The sequence below is a fragment of the Opisthorchis viverrini genome (genome assembly GCF_000715545.1).
Source record: "Opisthorchis viverrini unplaced genomic scaffold opera_v5_55, whole genome shotgun sequence".
In the NCBI taxonomy this organism is placed as follows: Eukaryota; Metazoa; Platyhelminthes; class Trematoda; order Opisthorchiida; family Opisthorchiidae; genus Opisthorchis; species Opisthorchis viverrini.
In genome coordinates, this window is record NW_008751709.1 from 501,199 (window position 1) to 522,358 (window position 21,160).

At 45.7% G+C, this 21,160-nt stretch overlaps 2 protein-coding genes across 2 annotated transcripts; one reads left to right on the forward strand and one right to left on the reverse strand.

Annotated features, from left to right (window-relative positions):
• Positions 1-2,912: 2,912 nt before the first annotated feature.
• On the reverse strand, positions 2,913-13,990 carry T265_03611 (hypothetical protein; the record flags this gene model as incomplete). The annotated part of the gene is made up of 4 exons (XM_009168146.1): positions 2,913-3,008; positions 7,697-7,849; positions 8,305-8,480; positions 13,650-13,990. 4 exons carry the CDS (start codon positions 13,822-13,824, stop codon positions 2,913-2,915), a joined length of 600 nt encoding a protein of 199 aa, XP_009166410.1.
• On the forward strand, positions 11,881-12,144 carry T265_03612 (hypothetical protein; the record flags this gene model as incomplete). Its single annotated transcript, XM_009168147.1, has 1 exon — positions 11,881-12,144. One exon carries the CDS (start codon positions 11,881-11,883, stop codon positions 12,142-12,144), a length of 264 nt encoding a protein of 87 aa, XP_009166411.1.
• Positions 13,991-21,160: the final 7,170 nt, after the last annotated feature.

Genomic DNA, 21,160 nt, shown 5'->3' on the forward strand with positions numbered 1-21,160 from the left:
TTCCGGTGCAGAAACGGAAAAGTGAAGAGAAATGTTGTGCGTTTGGTGATAACAGATGGGGCAGTTTAAGGTGCTTAACAGGCACTGTTGGATTTCCAGACAAACATGGTGGGTAAAGCCGTCTCGACTGAATGTAACTTGTATTTTCATGGAATTTCCTTGTTCAGTGGGTATATGCGCATATTTCGTGCGCATAATTGCAACGATGTGCATGTCTCAATGTTGCGGTCATTTTCACATATTTCAAAACGAAGCACACCAGTCAACAAATTACTCTGATTACGTTTCAACGTATTTGGAACGGTCAAATCAGCAAAATTGGTGACCCAAAATCTTCAAATTGTTGTTGTTTTTCTGTGTGTGCACCTCCACTGAACCGAAGTAGACCAAGTGGAACAAAGTCCGTCTTCGGAGTGACAAGTCCGTTGGTGCTGTTCTGTTTCCCGAGCACGCACGTGTATCACACGTGAATCTTTATTTCGGCTCCCCAAAATAGAAGTGACACTTTCTCGAATCATAGTAAAACTACATGCATTACAGTGTTTATGTGTAGGAGTATCTTCGCCTTCCTGCGACCACGCTGATACATCACTCAGTTTATTGGAAATTCTAAGGGATAAGCAGAATTAGTCGGATTGAGGAGTCGGCCGCATTTCAGTAAGTCGATTAGTCTTCGTACGATCGACACGCACACTCATATGGTTGCATGTGAAATGAAGTCGTTATCGGAGTAGTTGTTGGATGAAGCGCAGACGCTTTCACTCGATTTTGTTTCTTTCTCTACAAGACATATTTTCAGCTGCAGTCTTATGCGACCGTTTTGTCAGCCGTAATCGCAAATAGAAAATGCGGATTGCCCTGCGCAATTTCATTGTTTTTTCTTCTCGCGCTCTTGCTCTTCGGAAGAAACTAGTTTCGACAGCTTCTCCGTGTTCTCAAACGAAAATAGGAAACCCATATTTATTTCCCTACTCTAGTGCATATGATTCATAGGCTATACGTTTAATCGGCCACCGCGAACTCTCGTATATTGTTTTTTTTATTTTACGAGAATTAGAAGCAAGGATTCTGTTATTCACTCATATTTAGGTTGTCGCGTGCCAATCTCTTTTAGGTCTTGCCTATACTTAACGCTTTTTCGAAACGTCACTAGAAAACCAATGTATGTAGGTCAGAGGCAAACGATGGACCCAGTCAAAGTATATTTACAGTGCTACTTTTTCCCCGTGTATATTGTCACTTGAACTATGGCTTGCGAAGTAGGATAACGGTGACAAATATACAAAATGATCATTCTTACGGATGGTTCGATGACATCTCACTTACACTCTACGGTTGCTTTTCAGACAGGTGTGCAAAATTTTCAAGATCAATGGCTTCAGTGCTTAAGTAGAATGAACTGCGCCGATGGTATGCAAATTACGAAGTCGTATTCCCACTAATTGTTTCAGGGAGGTTGGAACAAGTTAAAGTGGTACGCTTAATTAACATTTGCGTATCTGAGGTACTGAGTGCGCGTCAGCCATAAGACAATCCAGTGGCATCCGACCTTCTGGTTCGTATTAATTGTCACGCACGACCCTCGTGTTTAACTGACTTGGTGTCACGAACCTTGTTGTCTTATCGTAACCGCTGCCAACAAAACAATTGTCAGTTAAGACACATTATGTTTTGTCTCACACAGACTAACACAACCAAATCGACAGCACTTGAATACACTGCCACCGAATTCTGGTTGACCGTTCCAATAGAATTGATCAGAGAAGGAGAGAAACGCCGCAGTGGAGCAAATCCAAAAGCGCCACAGGGTGGATGCGAGTTCAACTAACATCACTCTCCGGTTGGCAAATATTCTTATTCCTTGCATTTGCGGCAGTTTGTTCAAACAGAGCAATGAGTAGAACGATCAAAGTGAATAAGCATATTTACCTTTGATTCTCCTGTGGTGAAAGGAAACTTCCACCAGTTGAAGGCGCTAGTGATATCGTTCAACTGTAACACCCTTCTGGTGCCTAGCTGCCATGCCACCCGGAGGAAGCACGAGGGCCGGGATACTGCCAGGTAGCCCAGGCCTAGACAGGGGAAGTCGAGTGACAGATGTCGGGTTCGAATCACGGACCTTCCGGTCAGTAAATTTGCGCTCTAACTACTTGGGCTATCTCGCCCCCACTTGGAGACATAACGTTTTTGCAAATATTTCGGAAAGGATTTCGCTATTCACTTCTTTTATCCATTTGACAAGAGCGGCTAAGTCATCTGAGGAAAATCTTTAAGATCCTTACAAACACAATCAATTACGCTTATCTTTCCTAAAAAAACGCAGAAAGGTAGAGTATAATGTGAAAATTTGCAGTGGGAAAGGTAAAAAGTCCAGTATAACCGCAGTAAGTACGGCACCTTATTTCCCCCGACTTGTTTGACTACTGACTGCCATAAAAGCGCAAAGGATCTACGAAATCAGGTCAATAAATTCAATCAAAATACGATGGAAAGGGCGTAAGTGATAAGAATAGTTTACTACCCTTACACCTACCATAGCTGAGTGATAATAGTGATGAGCAACCCAATTCACGGCTCAGTAGGCTGTTGGAATTAGGCATAAAATGTGCCAAGGACAATAACGGCGCTGAAGAAACCTTTTTGATGCCAAAAATAAAACGAGATGTAGCAACGAACATCCGAATCCGATTAAGTGCTCCGGAAAGAGCGACAATCAGCAACTGACCCACGCCACTTATAGCAACTGATGTGGTCTATCTGTGTTGGAGGTCGGCTCGTATGCTGTGAGGGGTGGGGCGCCATGTGGCCAAACGACTTCGGTTGTTTCGGGAGTTACTACCGCACAGAAACAGTTTGCGGTCAGCCTATTAATGCTGTGGGCATTCGCTGTTGTCCATACGTCTCGACTTCAATTAAAGACGACCACCCAGTTGAGCCACCGCAACGCTAAGTCTTCCTAAATATGCATTCATGTCTCCGGTAGCCATAACAATATCCGGTACTTTAGCCTGCCGAAAAAAGTCGCTTAGAGTTGTAAAAACTGTCTTCGGGTGTCATAGGGCTATAGATTTTTGGGACATAAGCAGATACGATGGACAACAATCACTCTTCAGTTCGGTGGATTAGCGCAATGCACAAGCGACGCCTTATGGATCACCAGCGATGCGCAAGCAGAAGCAAGCGGAAACCGATTGGGAGGCCGGTTCAAAAACCGTACTTCAGTCTTGAATCCTCATTTCGGAGTGATAGAACACATCAATAGAAAGCGAGTCCAGCGTACATGCAAGAACAGTCTGTTGTCCGGCTTGTTTCGGATTGCAAACACTAAGGGCTTCAAGATGAAATGGGCGTTGGGCTTTGAAGAGTGATTCAGAATTGCCTGCTTTCGTGGCAACTGGGTTAGCAGTAGATTATGCAGCTAACGGCAATAGGAGACAACCCGATGCATCAGTCTTTAGGAATGGGCTCACGGAGATGTCACTGGAAGCAGGATGCGTGGGGAAAGAACAAATATGTAAAAGGGAAAGGAGACATCAGCAGTGGTCACTTTCACTTATCCGCCCTACTGTACGCAGCAAGTAAGGTGACCCGGCTGAAGGCACCACGCAACGACCGGTGTGGCATGAGAATATGTAAATGTTCGACTGTACTTGGGCTGTAATACTGCCAAGGCATCCAGACTCAGACGGGAGAACAGCTAGGGTCATCCACCAAAGGCTTTGGTGGATGAAGAGCTCTGTGAGTGCCTCTCGCACATCCTCCAGTGCAACTCATTGGTTTACGGTGTATAAGTCACAGTACTGATGTAAGGTCGTCTCTTCGAGACTGTTTCAAGAGCATTTGTGTTTGAGCACAGTCCTGGGGCGATCACGGTGGGAATACGCATAAAAGGCATACAGAATGCAACCGGCGATCTCCCGGTACGTTGGAATTTTACCTGCACAAAACCTCACTAGCTGGTTCAAAATGGGATAAAGGGCGTCCCTCAGTACCATAACTTGACCTCTGTTGACAGTATAAGACTGCGTAAGTAGCGGACAAATAAAACTGGCGAAGAAAATGATCTAGACCTCAGATTGACTGGACCAAAAATAACTCTCTGTAAATGGGGTCCCCAAGTCTAGAGAATCTACCCTGATTGTATCTTCTCTATGTATGAGAAATGCTGCCCTAAAACATCCGCTAAAAATACACGTAGGTCACTCAACAATCCCGCAAACAAGAATGTTGGCAATAAATCTGAGTGGTGATTGTGAAATATATATGGTCACACCTTATCAAACCTTTGCAATGAAGGGGCGTTTTACCCAATTCATACCAAAGGTGCTTTTGAATGATGGTTGATAGGGCACGCTAAAAGGTGTCCTTCATACTCGGCACACCAGGACACTGGCAAATTGAATTGGACTTTAAAAGACGGTCTGACCTTACTTGGGTGACGGCCCATCAGTAGGGATTTTCGACGGGAGCATTCAGCTCACACTTTTTGACATCTATTGATGGTGTGCACATTTCTCCGCCGACAGTTTCAGTGTATATTACCTTCGTTTGAGAATAACTGAAGCATACACTGAACTCGTACTGGTGTGCTCAGAGACCTGATTTTAAAGAAGACAATGGCCAACGTGACGAAGGTCAAAGCAGGCATTCAGGAAACGGGTCAAAAAGAAAAAGTCAGATTAAAATATGGTTCAATCATCTTCATGTGCACACCAGTAGCTGAATGGTCCATATTCGTTTTCTGGCGAGCAGTGCAGGGGGGCGGCAAGAGTATAGGTACTTAGCAATCCATACTGCTAACGCTACTGATCAAGAATCTTCTATGGCCGAGCGTTTATTCTAAATGGAATCCCACGGCCAAAAACGTGGATCAAAGAAATCCATTATCCGTGTGCGGATTTCCCACAAGAATATTTCCGCACAGCCAGCGACTGTCTTCAATGTTCAACGAGAAATTACATCGTAGCCAACCGAGCGACATCAACGTGGTGGAAGACGGTCTTCAGTGTACTGATTTCACTTCCTTACAAGACAGAATCTCGATCTAAACTTGGAGCCAGTAGGTATGCACTAATTTGGTTTCAGCGGAGGACTCAACTGAATATCCGATTAATGATATTGTTTAACTAAATGTGCTATACAAGGCCCCTCTCATGTCTCAGTTAGTACGATATTCGAGATATCGTAGTAGATTTTGTCTAAACGAAGACACAACTCATAATGTTGCTGATGGTTGCTGTATGGCAGATTTCACCTACAGCCACGTCTCACTTGGCAGGATATTTGTGATATCACACTGTATTCTATTGACGGAAGAATTGCATTACACGTGCTCCATTCAAATAGAATGTTCCAGATGCATAGTGACGTAAAGAAAGAAACCAAATTTGCTTTTTATTACAGAAAAATGAAGCGGATAAACATTGACCAAATTTCACATAGCAAAATGAATCAAATCACGGGGGAAATAAAATTGTACGTGAATGCGATGGCAAATCAAAGGCACAATGGAAGTCCAGGAACACGATCCATGAGGGTCGTCTAGTGTGGCTGAGTCCCGTTCGTTTCGTTGGAGGCACCCTGTAATGAAGCATAAAACTAGGTAAACGGCTCATCCCAGGCGAACAGGCCTTACCAACATTAACGGATTTCCACGTGATATTAGACGCTGCGATAAACGGCGCTTGTCACTCGTAATCTGAACAGAGTCGGTAACCACTGCTAAGAAAATTCATTTACTACCTTCTCGAGGCAGATGTTCTCAATAGCGGAAGTGGGTGCCCGGCGCATCACACGGTTTGACAGACCAGCGGTTGTTGACTCGTGGACAAATTTCCAAATACCTTATAACAGTGCTGATTTTTGTTCTGCATTATAGAACTGGGTTTAGTGACCTTTCAGGTACTCAAAAAGAGGCTCATCTTTCGGAAATCTTTCGAAAACTATCCACACCACACTATGCTTTCATTGTGTAAGCTAGTACGCTTTTTTCACATGGCTCTATCAACTTCGAAAATCTGACAATACTATTTGAAAGTGAGGACGTATCTTTTGAGAGTTCAGGATGCCCAGGACGCTCAGAAAATTAGATTGGTTTTTTCTATACTTTACAGACCACAAAGTAAGAAACTCAAACGAATAAACCATAGCTGCTCTTTATCTGCATCACTGAACATTATTTACTCCAAGATATTATGACAGAACCTGAACCTTACGGAATGGCCAAATGTACGGAGCGCCAAATGTATGTATCCTAGAATGTTAGCTCCGTCACTTTCTCCTGCATTGTGTACGGAAGGCTTCTTCCATGGGCACGGAAGAACCATGTGTCAATGCCCATACTCACTTTCAAGAGTAGAGTCTGCAGAGCTCCACCTATTCGAAGATGTATGCATAAGCTCTTCCAAGATCATATTTTGGATATGATATTCGGCGATCCGTAACTGTTTTGCTGCGTCTCATATGAACGAGTTACCTACGTTTATTCTAATAGTTTGTCATCTGAAGAGAAGACAAAGAGAGAAGACAGAAAGGTTTGAACAGTCGGTGGTTTGCTTGCTATGACCTTTTGAAACGGTGACTTCTCGATCGGTCACAAACGGTTTTCCGGAGGTGAAAGAGATATCCTTCCGGATTCAGTATCTCGCAAACTTGAGCGTGTGATGATCACCCAACTGAAGACGGTAGGAATCCCCCTAATGCATACAGCCATTATTTCCAACCTCGGGAGGCAATCGCACCTCGATTGAGTGCGTTTCGTTGTGGTCACCCTAACAAGCAGGCGTTCAAACTCAACAGGACAGTATAGACGTTGGGTTCTCAAGGTCCCCACCCCCAGGTAGCAAGTATCCGCTCTCACGCACCAAATCAGATCGTGCTTTCAAGTGTACATACGCACAATTAAACAAAGAGAACATACTGCAACTTACTTTGCTGACAGCGTGAGGAGAATCGAAAGTCTCAGCTGAGATCTCGCTTTCGATTGAAACTAGACATGAAGTTTTATTAGATTGCACAGCATCATGTGCCAGTCTTTGCACACGCCATTAAATATTCGAATAAGTCCGTTCCTGATTGTGCACTATATGAGTGACTCAGTGGTACTTGGGTTGGTCGATATCAGTCTACAGTATTGACTAAAACAGACCTTAGATAATCGATAATCGAAATCCAGATTCGCCTTCAGTGAAAGGTTCAGCTGATTCGCTGGAGGACAGTTTCCCAAATCCGTATCATTATTCACCTATAGTGTCGGCAGCTTGTATAGCAACGGGCTAGTCTTAGGGTCTGTGTGGCCTGGTAACTTCATATCAGTGTACAGAGAGCCTGAGGTCGCTCAAGATGCAATTTACCAGTCAGAGTAAACAACGGGTAGCTGGTAGCTGACTAATAATAAGGAACTACGCCAGTGAAGCATCAGTGGCAACACTTGTTGTCTTTGATGATGATGAACATAGTAGGAACATAGTAACCCCTTAAAATGGGTTTTTCGGCCTCATAATTGCGCTTCACGTCCCTCGTCCTGTGTCGGCAGGGTGTCCCTAATTGTTATAGGGGTTTCAAAACGTCCCTATTAGGGTTTTTTCACTCCACTGACAAACTCTTACGAGAAGGAATAAATTCATGAAAACAGCTGAGCGAAAGTGAGGAATAAAAAGTTCCGATGTTTCTTGTAGGCTTACTAATAGTAACTTACAGTACATGGAGCGCCAGCAATGGGATCAGTACTATGCGACGGTATTTCCTGGAGCTCAAGTTGTTCGAGTTTCGGCTGTTCCTCCAAATAGGTCCGTAGTTTGTCCAATCCTTGGAGAACATTTTGTAAATCTAGCCAATTGAGTGTGCCTTTCTGTGAGAGCGGAATGGACGATTGTCAAGATGATAGCACAAAACGTGATACGTGGTTCCGTGACGCGCAAGACATGATAGAATTCATATCACATAACAGTGTTACGTTCACAACAACGGTAAAAGCGTGTACTACGGAACGTCACGTACGAAAGCCTGTAAGCTTTTCTCGTTTTATTGACTAAACTATGCAAGGTACAGATGTCTGGGTCATCGAACTGCTAGATGACATGAATACGAGGTCAGACGACAATGTCATGCTGCTACGGTGAAGAAACTGTTAGACTCAACTTGAATCACGGTGGTCAGTAAGTGATAAGGACAAATTAACAGAAAACGAAACCAAAATGGTCAAACGTAAAAGCAAGATAGGAAAACAATCAGAAAACTCCACGAACCGTGAAAGTGTGTACGGTGGTCTCGGTGGCCGCAGCGTGTGATGGTAGACAGGCTTACCTCTTTCAGTTGTTTGTCTAGCTTGTCCGTTTGTTCCCTGATGGTGTCCAGACCATGCAAAATGATCGGAAAGCTCACAGATTTGGCGGTATCACAGGCAAAAGTCAGGACAGATATAACCTGACTCAAAGTGCTTGCAATAGTAGCAGTTGGGAGCTTCTGGGATAACTCGGATCCTGAAATGGCTAGGCCACTCAGGAGTTCGTGCGCTCGACCAACTGAGGCATGGAACATATGAAGAGCTTGGTTTTTAGCGCGGGTCTGTATGCGACTCAGCCGTTCGGTCCGAGTAAGCTCAACTCCAGCTTGATGTGGAATCTATGAGGTGGGTAAAAAAAACATTTACCTGGGCGACTGAGATAGCAATTCGGTGTAGAGTACAGCCTAAAACGCGGAACGAAACCTATTTGTGTATTCAGTCATCTATGAGACTCGCGCAGCGCAGGAAGTGGATTTCGACGGGGAATAGTGTGGAAAGTGAGACACTGTGAATAAAACAATGGCTGTTGGGAATTCCATAGAAAATCACCGACGGTTCCGTACATATAGCTGGGTGGACTTGACATCGGACAATTCAAAAGGTGGAAAGAACCCAAGTTTCGTTGACCGAACACACTACTCAGAAGGTTGCTGAAGACTATCGGCAAATAAGTGTATTTCGCCAGGAACCCAAGTGATTATACTCAAGTCAAGCAAGGTTGAACATACTGGCTCTTGGCAGTCTCATACCGACAAATAATCGACGATCGAAATGTTTTGGTGATCAATATCAAGATGACAAAACAACCCGCTGTTTCCATAACTCGTGATATTCTAACCGCAGATTTTATTAAGGTAGAGAAATTTTAAACAGCATATCAATAGCAAACTTGAAGATTGGTGAGGAAGGGTGGCCTACTCTTATACCACTTGGACGAAAAGTTAACGTATGCCTGCAGAGATCCACAAAAGCTGGCGAGCAGTTTCTCACAAGGGGTAAAAGTTTGGGGGTCTTTGATATCCGGATACTGCCATAGTTCCTCACGATCAACAGTCAAAAGCAGATTTCGGACCAAACAAAGGTCATTTAGAGGATTTGGAAGAGCGACTTTGTTCAAGAATCTGCTTGCATGCCCGGTCAGGTGTGTTCCTCCGTGAGAAACGTTCAAGCCTGGATACTGCATGGTCATGTCTAAGAAGGACGCAGGCATTTCCACTACAGCTTGGCCGGCATGTGTGCTGAAGCATGTCTACTTCAGTCTACCCAGAACTGAGCGTGACACGGTTTGGTTCATTTTAATGGCCAGAAGACCGGGTTTCGCCTGAATAAGGAATTCTATTCAATCCACAGGATACACAAGCCGGAATTTCAGTTAAGAGAACATACTTAGAAGGGTCAATTGATGAGCAAATCAATTTGAAACGAAATGTAGTCGTTTTTATCAGTTTCCTGTACCTAATTTGAATTCCTCTCCGTAAAAGACCAACCAAAGGAAGATAACGGCAGAGAACATCTTGGGTGCTACGGTGAACAGGCTGATGCGAATATGGTTTCCGCACGGTTTTCCTGCACAATTCTTGAAAACCGGCGTTACCGTCAATGCTCCACACTCCATCGGTAGTGTTTTCGTTCCGAATGGCTTGTACTACGGTCCTCAGACTGCTCACCAAGACCTCTCTACCCTTGAGAAATACAAGGTGCAAACCATTAAAGCATGATAGCATTGAAGGGACAATATATGGCACTTGACTTCTGTCACGGTATTAACTTTCCAGACAGGTCAGTTGGTCGCTCGAAGAACTTCTGTCGAGAAAAGTTAGCTGAAACGTTCTCCGAAATGTTTAAATGACGATAGCTCCAGATAGCTCAGTAGACGGGGCGCAAACTTACTGACGGAGGGTCTGTGGTTCCAACCCAACCTCTGCATCTTGACAGTTCCTGTCTAGGCTTGGGCACCTGATAGTGTTTCATCCCTCGTGCTCCCTCCGGGTGGCACGGTAACTAAGTGGCGAAATGCTGTTAAAGATGAACGACTATTATTTTTCCCATTTCCGATGAGGATTTCGCGAACGAATTGCTGTCCAAACTTTTTCTCAGACTGTTTCGCTGACATCCGCCTTCTTGGCCAGCTGAGCGAAACATCTGGAACAAAGTACGGCTATTTGTTGCAGTGAAAACCCTCTCCGGTTTCTGGGTTTTATCAGTACATCAGCGTTCTCTGTCATTCTTAAGGTAATCGAACCTTCAGCGCTTGGAGGATCTGCGTGCATCTTGTATGGTTGTACTGGGACCAATTAAAAGCCTGCGATACAGACGATATCCATTGTTTATTTGGTCGAGTCGGATGGCGTAAGCAGCCGAGAGAATCATTTCATTACCCTTCCACTATTCGTTATCCAAATAATCTTTACCTTCCAACAGCTTTCAGACACACCAGCTTGATAGATTTGAACCGTAGAAGTCTACTGAAGTTGATGAGCTACAACGGCATGCGTGATCCCGAGAGGCGAACTGATAAACCAGTTTGCACAGGGCGTGATCAGAACCAAGCTATATACCTAGGAAGGAACGATGACCCTTAACCGAAGCTCCCCATCGATAATTGATGTCCATATGATCCAGCTGAATTCATAACTGGTTTGCAATTGGTAGTCTCCAATTAACACGTAACGAATGTTTGTCCAAAAAGTATATACTGATTTGGAAAGACAATATTCAGCACACAGCCGAAGGATTCGTTCTCCATTGTCTGTGTGGCGAGCAACGACTTCGAAGCTACCAACCGACTGCACTTCCTCGGGTTTTAGTCGTCAAATTCATAGCATACGCTAGGATGACAACATCCGAGGCAATAGTGACGGGTGTCGATAAAACCGATGTTCCGAAGTGCCATCTGTCGAAATGCAACCTATCGAAATTACAAACAGGCGCAACCTACGCTGCTGCGTTATACAAACTCTTAGTGAAGCAACCAAGCAGTGCAAGTACAACTGTTTATTGGTTTGTAGTCCAATAAAGCGCCTTAAGCCCGGAAGCTGAGAGCGATTCCGACGCCACAGATCACCACTGCATCATGACCAACAGGTGGTCTTTCAGTTTGAGGTGGCCCGAACGAAACAGAACTGGCAGAATTTTTGTATCGTTTGTTCGTACAACTGAGCGCAGTTAGACGTGGTCGTCGGCTATTCATCGCTGAAATCGACGGACAAAAACAAACCATAACGTAACTACAAAAGGTCAGTCCACTGCGACACATTTAGCAAATTCCAACCGAAACCTCATAATTCCTGATTCCAATTCATTTATAAATGCGATCGTCCACTCGCCCCCATTTTAGAAGTAAAGTTAGACACCTGAAAGATAGCACGATTGAACATGGTGGTCGACATACTTATCTGTCTAGTCATGAGTGTCTTGTCATCGATTCGGTTATCATCAGAGCATCGAAAAAGCGATAAAACATTATAACCTGAAGCGAATGCAACGAAAAAGCAGTGCACCGAAGTTAGGTATGGATTTACTGGATTTCGGCTTTAGGCCCCTTGTTTCTTGGCCCTGTAACAAGATACGATTTTTAATGGTTGATTTCACAGTGAATGACCACTACTTCCGAGGTGCGCTTTTTACTTGGCATACCTAAGGAACAGCTGCCAGAAAAACAACAAAGAACTGGCACTTCTAAAATTAAGAAGGCAAAAAAAATTGTCGGAAACTCGCCTGGTCTTCCGGAAGGCAGTAATCCGCACAAGTTTCTGCCAAAGTCAAAGCGCGATTGGCCACAGGACCAAGAAGCTGTTCCGTGGAAGTGTCTTTCAGAGTTGGGCATAGTGATTCGACGCGATCCAGTATTTGACGGCTAGCCACTTCATCAAGTTTGTGAGCGATTTCTACCAAATGTACCGGAAAAAGAAGGTAGAGTGATCATTGCACCAAACAAACTATAACAGTTGAAGAGGTGGAATTCACCTCACTGGCACCGACCGTAATTACTCAGATGTACTGAAGACACAACCTACAGTTGCTACGATAAAGTCACGAGAGTTCAGGACATCAGTAGCATGTGCTGTCCCATCATAATAACGCGCACATAAGCTGATGAGTAAGTAGAAGACTGCCATTGCTGAAGGCAGAGTGACTGCTCAGCTATTGAATTAATTCCACCACACAATGGAGCGGTTTTCAAGGGAGGTGCCTATAGAAAAAAAGCCAGCCTACTTGACCTGATAGACAGGCATTTGCTATGCACGGGCAAGCTCTGATAAAAGCTGTATTTGATCGCTTGAGAAACTGGAGGGAACATCGGGAAGGTTACCTTTTTGTGTGTTTCACGCACAATATCAACGAATCCATATAACTTAGTTTTGCTGGAGCATTTTTAGCTGCTGATGGCAATTAATCAGGCGAGCGGATGTCCGTCCAACAAACCTAAACTTCAATGCTGTAACATGGTAATATCATCGGTGTGCATTTGACGTGAGGACGACGGTAGTACATATTTACATGCATCGAACTCAATCCTTCGCAAGCAATAAGATCGAGCGAAATCTTGCCCTCATCTCTGACCCACCTCCGGCGATGGCTCTAGCTAAAAGGAACCAAAAATAGCATCTCTCCATAACGGAAAATTCGACAAAGATTTCGTCACAGAAAGGCACAAAGACTACTGGTCCTATAGACGGCAGCTTAAGCACCAATAAAGCGCGGACAGTCAAGCTTCGCAAAAAAGGAGGCACCTGCTCCAGCAAGCTAACGTGGAAACTTCGAGAACATACCGAGAAACCACACCGGAAAACAGGATTCACAAAGTAAGGATATGCAATGGAAGTTGCTGCGCAATGCAGAAATGTAGAATTTCAGGAAAACAGATGAGTTAATTTTTCAGGATAACTTCGGTGCCATTCAACCCACGTAAAGCCAGTAGTCAGCAAATTAATGTCACGTTCTGCTTCGAATGTGCTATTAGAACTGTAAATACAGAACTAAGGTTTCGCGACCTTCGGAGCAGTGCATTTCCAAGAAAGCCATTGTCGTAGGGGGAGGTGATTGGATGTAGTCAAAATGCTAATGCGGTGTACGCAAAGGACAGAGGAATTACAACATAGACGCACGTAGCAAACTGGATAAGGCGTGTGCAGACTAAGGTAGAAAAAAAGAACTTCCACAGGGAGGAGGTTTCTGATTACCGGTGCCTTCAGGAGTGAATTACATGCTCGTGGGAGCCGCCACAGTTAACCACGATGCTCTTTGGCTTAATCAGCTCAGTCAGTCTTCGAATTGCCGGATTTTGTCCCACACACGTACACACAACAAACTGTTTCATGAATCAATGATTAAAAATAGGTCCGAACAAGATCAAATGACTTACGGCTATCCAAAACGGGCTTCATTATAGCGGCTAGAGAGGTTGCTGCGGATTCGACTTTGGCAAAAATTGTTCCCAGATGTTCATTACTCTTGATATTCTGATAGGCCGCACTGGCAGCTTTGCATCCTTCCTCCACTACCTGATACTGAGAAACGCGTTCGACGAATCCAGACATGATAATTATTAGGAAGTGAATCGCTGAACCTACAGCAGAAATATAGAAAGAGGTCAGGTATTAGCAAAAATAGCGGTCTGTAATTGGTCAGCAGACTGAATATTCGAGTGTTTAGGAAAACCCAACGGTTGAGCTTGATGATACTACATCTATTATCATCCACTACATCCATGGGGGCGAGATGGCTCAACTGGTTGGGGCGCGAATTTACTGACCGGAAGGTCCGTGGTTTGAACCGGACCTCTGCCTCCCGACTTCCCCCGGCTAGGTTTGGACAACCTGGCAGTATCCCAGCCCTCGTGCTTCCTTGGGATGGCATGGTAGCTAGGCACCGGAAGGGTGTCAACGCTGAATGATTTGTTTTTTTATTTATTATACTACATCCATGGCGAAAATCGATGTGGTATGTAGGGTGGAATTCCAGTATACCACTGAGAAAAAAACAAATCCCCGGATGTTTAGAATCCGTGGTAGCGTACGGTTGAAGTGACTTTTTGCAGACTGAGAAAATTATTCTACTGCGCAGGAAAAAAAGAGCAGAGGGGATTCGATGGTCAAATGCTCTTTGTAGAAATAGCAAGACGCTCAAGAAAGAGCATTATGGACTGAGGAGATGTAGAAACCGTTGGGAACAATTGTGACAGGGATGTCCCGAGGTGTTTTGTGGCACGAGGAAGAGGTAGTGGGGGAGAGAAGATAGCTAGAAGAGTCTACGCAGATAGCAACTGAAAAATATGTGGAGAAACGGAAAAGGAGAGCCTCTGTGAAGAAATTCCGACAGCAACTATAAAACAAGACTAGTCATACATTGACAGCGGAAGCTATCGTTCAGAAGTGTAGCAGGATAGAACCAACTAGTGTAAGATATGAAGACACCCTTACCCCGGACAAGATAGTAATATCCCTACCACAGGGCAGGACTGGAGCATTTTCGAGCTCAAAGCAAGAAGTCGAATCTCCTGGGCAGAGTAGTGAGAAGTTTGAGGGAACTGGAAAGTGGTGCAAGAAATTAAGCGCTCAAAAGAAGGAAAAGTGTTGGGAGTGGTGATGGGCCGAATAGAAAGGTGAAGGTTGGGTGGACAACGGCGAAGAGTAATGGACGCGAGTGGGCTGGATCGGTTGAACGTCGATGCAGACGGCGTGCAGCAGTCAAGGAAAATGGCAAGGCCGGTGTTCACTGTTGTGATGCCTACTATGCGATGTTCACGCAATCGGTGAGTGGTAATGTGTACATAACGGTGATATGAAGACGGCGACATCCATGGCGCGAATATAGAAAAAGACAGACAGCAATACGTCGCGGATGTAAAAGAGAACAGACTCCTGAAGAATCTCCGTGCTGATTTGTCAGCTCCGAGAGACAAAGCTGTCAGGGCTGATCAAGGAAACTTCCAAACCATCTTGGCGAGTTGGTATTCAGACCATACATACCATCAGGCCAGACACAATTTAATGCCTTCGACGCATCAATAAAAACCAGTTTCATTTAATCAAACGACTCAAGGGAGGATGATTGTGCATCACAAATAGGTATATGTAACATGTAACCTCTGGTGGGTATGTACTAAAGCAGTCGCCTTCAAAATGTAGCAGCCCAATTCCACAACAGAGTTGAGCAATAGTATTTTAATAAACTCGATCCCAATTCCTCCGCGTGGCCGTTTTCCTGTCAACCCCCTTATCCCCGGTGCGAGAAATTCCGAGAGTTCGAAACAATGTACCTTGGTAAAGAGCACGTAACTGACTGGATGCACTGAACTGCATGTACCGAGAGATAGCTGAGACGGAAGCGTTTTCTGGGACAACTTAGTTCATACACCACACTTTACTGAACTCCTTGTTCATTCAAGGAGGGGTTGAACTGTGAATGGTGTTTCCATCAGTAGGGCATTCCATAATAAGACCTGCGGGTAGATGACGATCTGGCATAAATCCCCAATGTCTGAGTTGTGACATTCAAGAGCACGAGCCACCTAGCGCTTTTACGGAGTTGGTCATCGAATGGGTTGAGATAGGTGGTTCGCTGGAAGAAACTAGCGCACCAATGTTATTGGGTTGCCCTCACCCAGACGGTTCATCGCAGGACTGGACTTTCACCATCATCATCATTTCAGCTATAAGAACCGCGTACTTGTACCGTGGTTGTAGCATCCAGTTTCTTTCACCAGTGATTTGGGGAGGTGTGGTAGGAAGCTGCGCACTGGAGGTGGGAGCTGATAAATTGGTGCGTATAAACAGCACTGTCAGTGAACTGTTAAATGGCGGAATAGGGAAAGGAGCTATGAATTGAAGGTAATAGCTTGGATGCCCGAGCACCACTGAGGGCGTGACTGGGCCATGTTTGACAGTCTCTAACCATTGACGTGTCCCGTATAGGGGTCCCCATCCGGGAAGTCGGCAATGACCAGCGGAGCTGAGTTTCCTGGTGATGGCTTTTATACTTAGCTGCCAAGTCATCGTTTGACCACCTCCTGCCTTCTTCCACCCTTCACGTGGTTGTGCGAAAGGAACTTTTCAAGGAAGTTAGTTGACTGGTATACGCAACGTGTGGTCAAGCCAGCGTAATCGATGCAGTGTGATCAGTTCATCTGTCGAGGGTGAGTTATTTCTCCCGAATATCATTCGACGTATATCAGTAATGTTGATCCGGTGTTCCCATCAGATTCGGGCAATGTTCCGAAGACATCGACGGTCAAACACTGAAAGTCTTTTGACGTCCTCAGCGCGCAGCGGCCAGGTTTCTGATCCGTATAGTAATATGGACCGCATCGCAGCATTGTAAACTCGACCCTTGACAGAGAAGCTGATGTCACACCTACGCCACAGATGACGTAGGTTCGCGAAAGCTGCTCTGGCCTTCCCGATCCGGGAGGAGATATCATTTTCTGCGAGACCACCGGGACTGATATAGCAGCCCAGGTAAACAAATTTGTCTACTACCTCAATCGATTCATCCGCGAAGATGAGGCTAGAGCTCGAGCCGACCGAGTCTTGAAGTAGGACTTCACACTTTGCAGGTGTGAGGCGCACGCCTAACCAAGAGGCGAAATTATTTAGACCATTTAATATTGTTTGCATTACCACGGGGTCAGATCCAAGAAGAGTTATGTCGTCTGCGTATTCCTGGACAAAACCGCGGGAGAACTCCCACCCCGCATGCATTAGAGGCGGATAGTGGGTCATCTATGATCGTATCAATGACGGAGTTTAAGAGGAAAGGTGAAAGAGAACATCCCTGTCTGATACCACTTGATGCGGTGAGCTCGGGCGGGAGCCTCTCGTAGACCTCACAGTGATACAGGAGATGGTGTAGAGGAACAGCGATGGTATATGAACTTTTAGCCTGCCGCATCAGGACACTCAAGGAGCCGTAACAATGGTCTTTGATGGTCTCAGGATTTAACAAACATCGCTCAACTTCACGGTTGTGAGATTACTTCACGGAAGTTGCCTGATGAACCTCACAGGGGTTATTATCAACGAGTATCTAGTGAGGCAAGGACCCTTTCGCCTGGTGACTTAGGACGATGCCGACCCTCTGCAGTCTACTGCAGCAGCCTCTGGACCAGGACATGTTCCTGGAGAGACTTGGCATTTTGCTCAGCGACTGCTGGGATCTCGTTTCCGATGCACAGCACACATCAGTACCAAGCGAATTCAGTGTGCGAACAAGAGTAACCTGTTGTTCAGCTTGTTTTAGAGTACATAATTGAAAGCGGCCAGATAAACTGTGCTTCAATGCTTGAAGAGTGAATTAGAGAAGCCTGAGGCTGTCGGCGCCACCTGGCCGAAAAATGCCACGGCTGAGACCGACGTAAGAGGCCGCTAATCCCAGCCAATCGGCCCTCAAGGTTTGGAGAGAGTAAGAGAAAAAAGTTTATGAGGGAAGAACGGAAGTGGGAGCAGACGGATTTCTTCGCTCCCCCATTCTGCTTTATGCAATAGATGATACGATTCGGTCGATGACACCATTTGTCAGCCCATGGGGCACGACAGCACTTTGGCTTCCGTAGACATCATTGTACGTGGACTGTGATACCGCCATGGTGCTCAAACTTAGACGGGAGGACGATAGAGTCATAAACCAATACCTTTGACTGAGAACAGTGACCCAAAGGCAGCGGTGGTTGGCAATGAATGTTAGTGCGTTGCGTTTTTCCAAAAAGCAGGTAGCCAGCCACGTTACAATTCCAAAACTGTACGAGCTGGAAGCTGTGCTGATCCTATCTATAGCTATCAAACAACCTGGTACAACCACTTATGTGACCAACGGCCTTTAAATGGTATGAAAAAGATTACGAAAGGTCTGGGAATTTTCAGTGCGATTAACCATTTAGGATGGAGTCCATCTGATTCTCATGTACACGCGCCAGGCGGAATTCCACACGGATCCCGCTCTACCGCTCACAGTCAAGTGCTGCTACGGCCGAGAAGCACATCGCATTGACGATTAACCAAAATTCGGGACGCTTGCGAGTCCGGCATCAAGCCGAGATCTGATTGGATGAAATTCTGGACCGAACAGCCAATCATGACCCAGTATAGGCCGGATGCCGTGGGTCATCTTCGTATCAATGACGGAGTTTAAGAGGAAAGGTGAAAGAGAACATCCCTGTCTGATACCACTTGATGCGGTGAGCTCGGGCGGGAGCCTCTCGTAGACCTCACAGTGATACAGGAGATGGTGTAGAGGAACAGCGATGGTATATGAACTTTTAGCCTGCCGCATCAGGACACTCAAGGAGCCGTAACAATGGTCTTTGATGGTCTCAGGATTTAACAAACATCGCTCAACTTCACGGTTGTGAGATTACTTCACGGAAGTTGCCTGATGAACCTCACAGGGGTTATTATCAACGAGTATCTAGTGAGGCAAGGACCCTTTCGCCTGGTGACTTAGGACGATGCCGACCCTCTGCAGTCTACTGCAGCAGCCTCTGGACCAGGACATGTACCTGGAGCGATTTGGCATTTTGCTCAGCGACTGCTGGGATCTCGTTTCCGATGCACAGCACACATCAGTACCAAGCGAATTCAGTGTGCGAACAAGAGTAACCTGTTGTTCAGCTTGTTTTAGAGTACATAATTGAAAGCGGCCAGATAAACTGTGCTTCAATGCTTGAAGAGTGAATTAGAGAAGCCTGAGGCTGTCGGCGCCACCTGGCCGAAAAATGCCACGGCTGAGACCGACGTAAGAGGCCGCTAATCCCAGCCAATCGGCCCTCAAGGTTTGGAGAGAGTAAGAGAAAAAAGTTTATGAGGGAAGAACGGAAGTGGGAGCAGACGGATTTCTTCGCTCCCCCATTCTGCTTTATGCAATAGATGATACGATTCGGTCGATGACACCATTTGTCAGCCCATGGGGCACGACAGCACTTTGGCTTCCGTAGACATCATTGTACGTGGACTGTGATACCGCCATGGTGCTCAAACTTAGACGGGAGGACGATAGAGTCATAAACCAATACCTTTGACTGAGAACAGTGACCCAAAGGCAGCGGTGGTTGGCAATGAATGTTAGTGCGTTGCGTTTTTCCAAAAAGCAGGTAGCCAGCCACGTTACAATTCCAAAACTGTACGAGCTGGAAGCTGTGCTGATCCTATCTATAGCTATCAAACAACCTGGTACAACCACTTATGTGACCAACGGCCTTTAAATGGTATGAAAAAGATTACGAAAGGTCTGGGAATTTTCAGTGCGATTAACCATTTAGGATGGAGTCCATCTGATTCTCATGTACACGCGCCAGGCGGAATTCCACACGGATCCCGCTCTACCGCTCACAGTCAAGTGCTGCTACGGCCGAGAAGCACATCGCATTGACGATTAACCAAAATTCGGGACGCTTGCGAGTCCGGCATCAAGCCGAGATCTGATTGGATGAAATTCTGGACCGAACAGCCAATCATGACCCAGTATAGGCCGGATGCCGGTTGCCGGTGGTTGCTTTGACGTGAATGCCAGCTAGAGAATTTCAGCCTGGGAACTGAGCTGAGAAAACCACCGTTACCACAACCGATAAGTGGGAACCCACGATATCAGTCTAACTTTACCAGCTCTGAGAGTTGTTGAAGCAGCAACAAATGCAGTTTGAAGCAGCACGGCTGAAGCTCACTGAATCACTGACTCAGAGACTGCATATCCAAACATCAGCATTCAGTAATAGTGAGTCTTGTGTTTTCTCAACTGATACAGCGGCGGACTCAAATACGGACTTCACATTCGACCCACTCTCCGGTCACACTTTTGACTCCTGGTTCAAGCGGTACTAAGAGTTTTTCAAGACTGATTTTTCCAAGTTCGACGACGGATGGAAAGTCAGGTTATTGCTGAGAAAACTCGGCACACCGGAGCATGAACGGTTCACAAATTTCCCTCCCCCCAAGCTACCCTGCAACCTCAGAGTTGGTGAGCAGTCGGAACACTGTCTCAGGTATTCGGCGACCAGACACCACCGCTACAAATGCCTGAAGATAAAGGGAATGAAGATAAATAAAGATGATGACGATGTCATCGCATTCGCCGGTATTGTCAGTCGAGGGTGCGAGCGCCTTAAGCTCAGCTCAGTGACAGAGAATAAATTCAAGTGCCTTCATTTTTGTATCCGATCTCAAGTTGTTCAGGGATGCAGAGATCCGAAATCGGCTGCCTCACATAATTGAACAAGGTGCTGAACTGTAAATGCAAAGACTCGCCACCGAAGACAACGCCCCGTAAACCTGCAGCGCGACTCGGCTATGATCGGCCAGACACCTGTGACTTTAAACGGCTGTGTACATGCAATCAATCCCGACGCGCCTGAGAAAGCAGAGCAAGCCTTCCACAATTTGTTGGCATTGCAGTGGGTGATATTTGGCTCGGTTTGCCGATTTAGGTGTCATAAATGTTCCATGTGTGCCCAGGCCACGAAGAAGATTTATGTCCATCTCAGATGCCAAGGCCACCCGCACACCACAGAGCAACTAAAAAATCGTGCTCTAACTCGGTGACTACGATCTACAGTTTGATTTCGCTACCTCAAGGAAGTACGTGACGCTTCGAAGCAACACCACCTCAGTTCCTTTGCTACTTGATACGAGCCCCGAAATCGCGTTGCTCAGGGAACGAACGTTAAAACGAATTGATAGACCACATAAGAGACCGATCAAAAATTGAGCCCATAGTGCTGCTGGTGGTAAACTAAAGTTGGCCGCTCTATGGGCTTGATGATGAAAACCCCGAACCTGATCACATGCGGCTGGACTGGATCGCAAAGCTGAATCAGCTGGAGAGACCAGTGAATTCTGACCGCAACCTCACGCACATTGACCTACAACGTTATACATCTTCATTCGC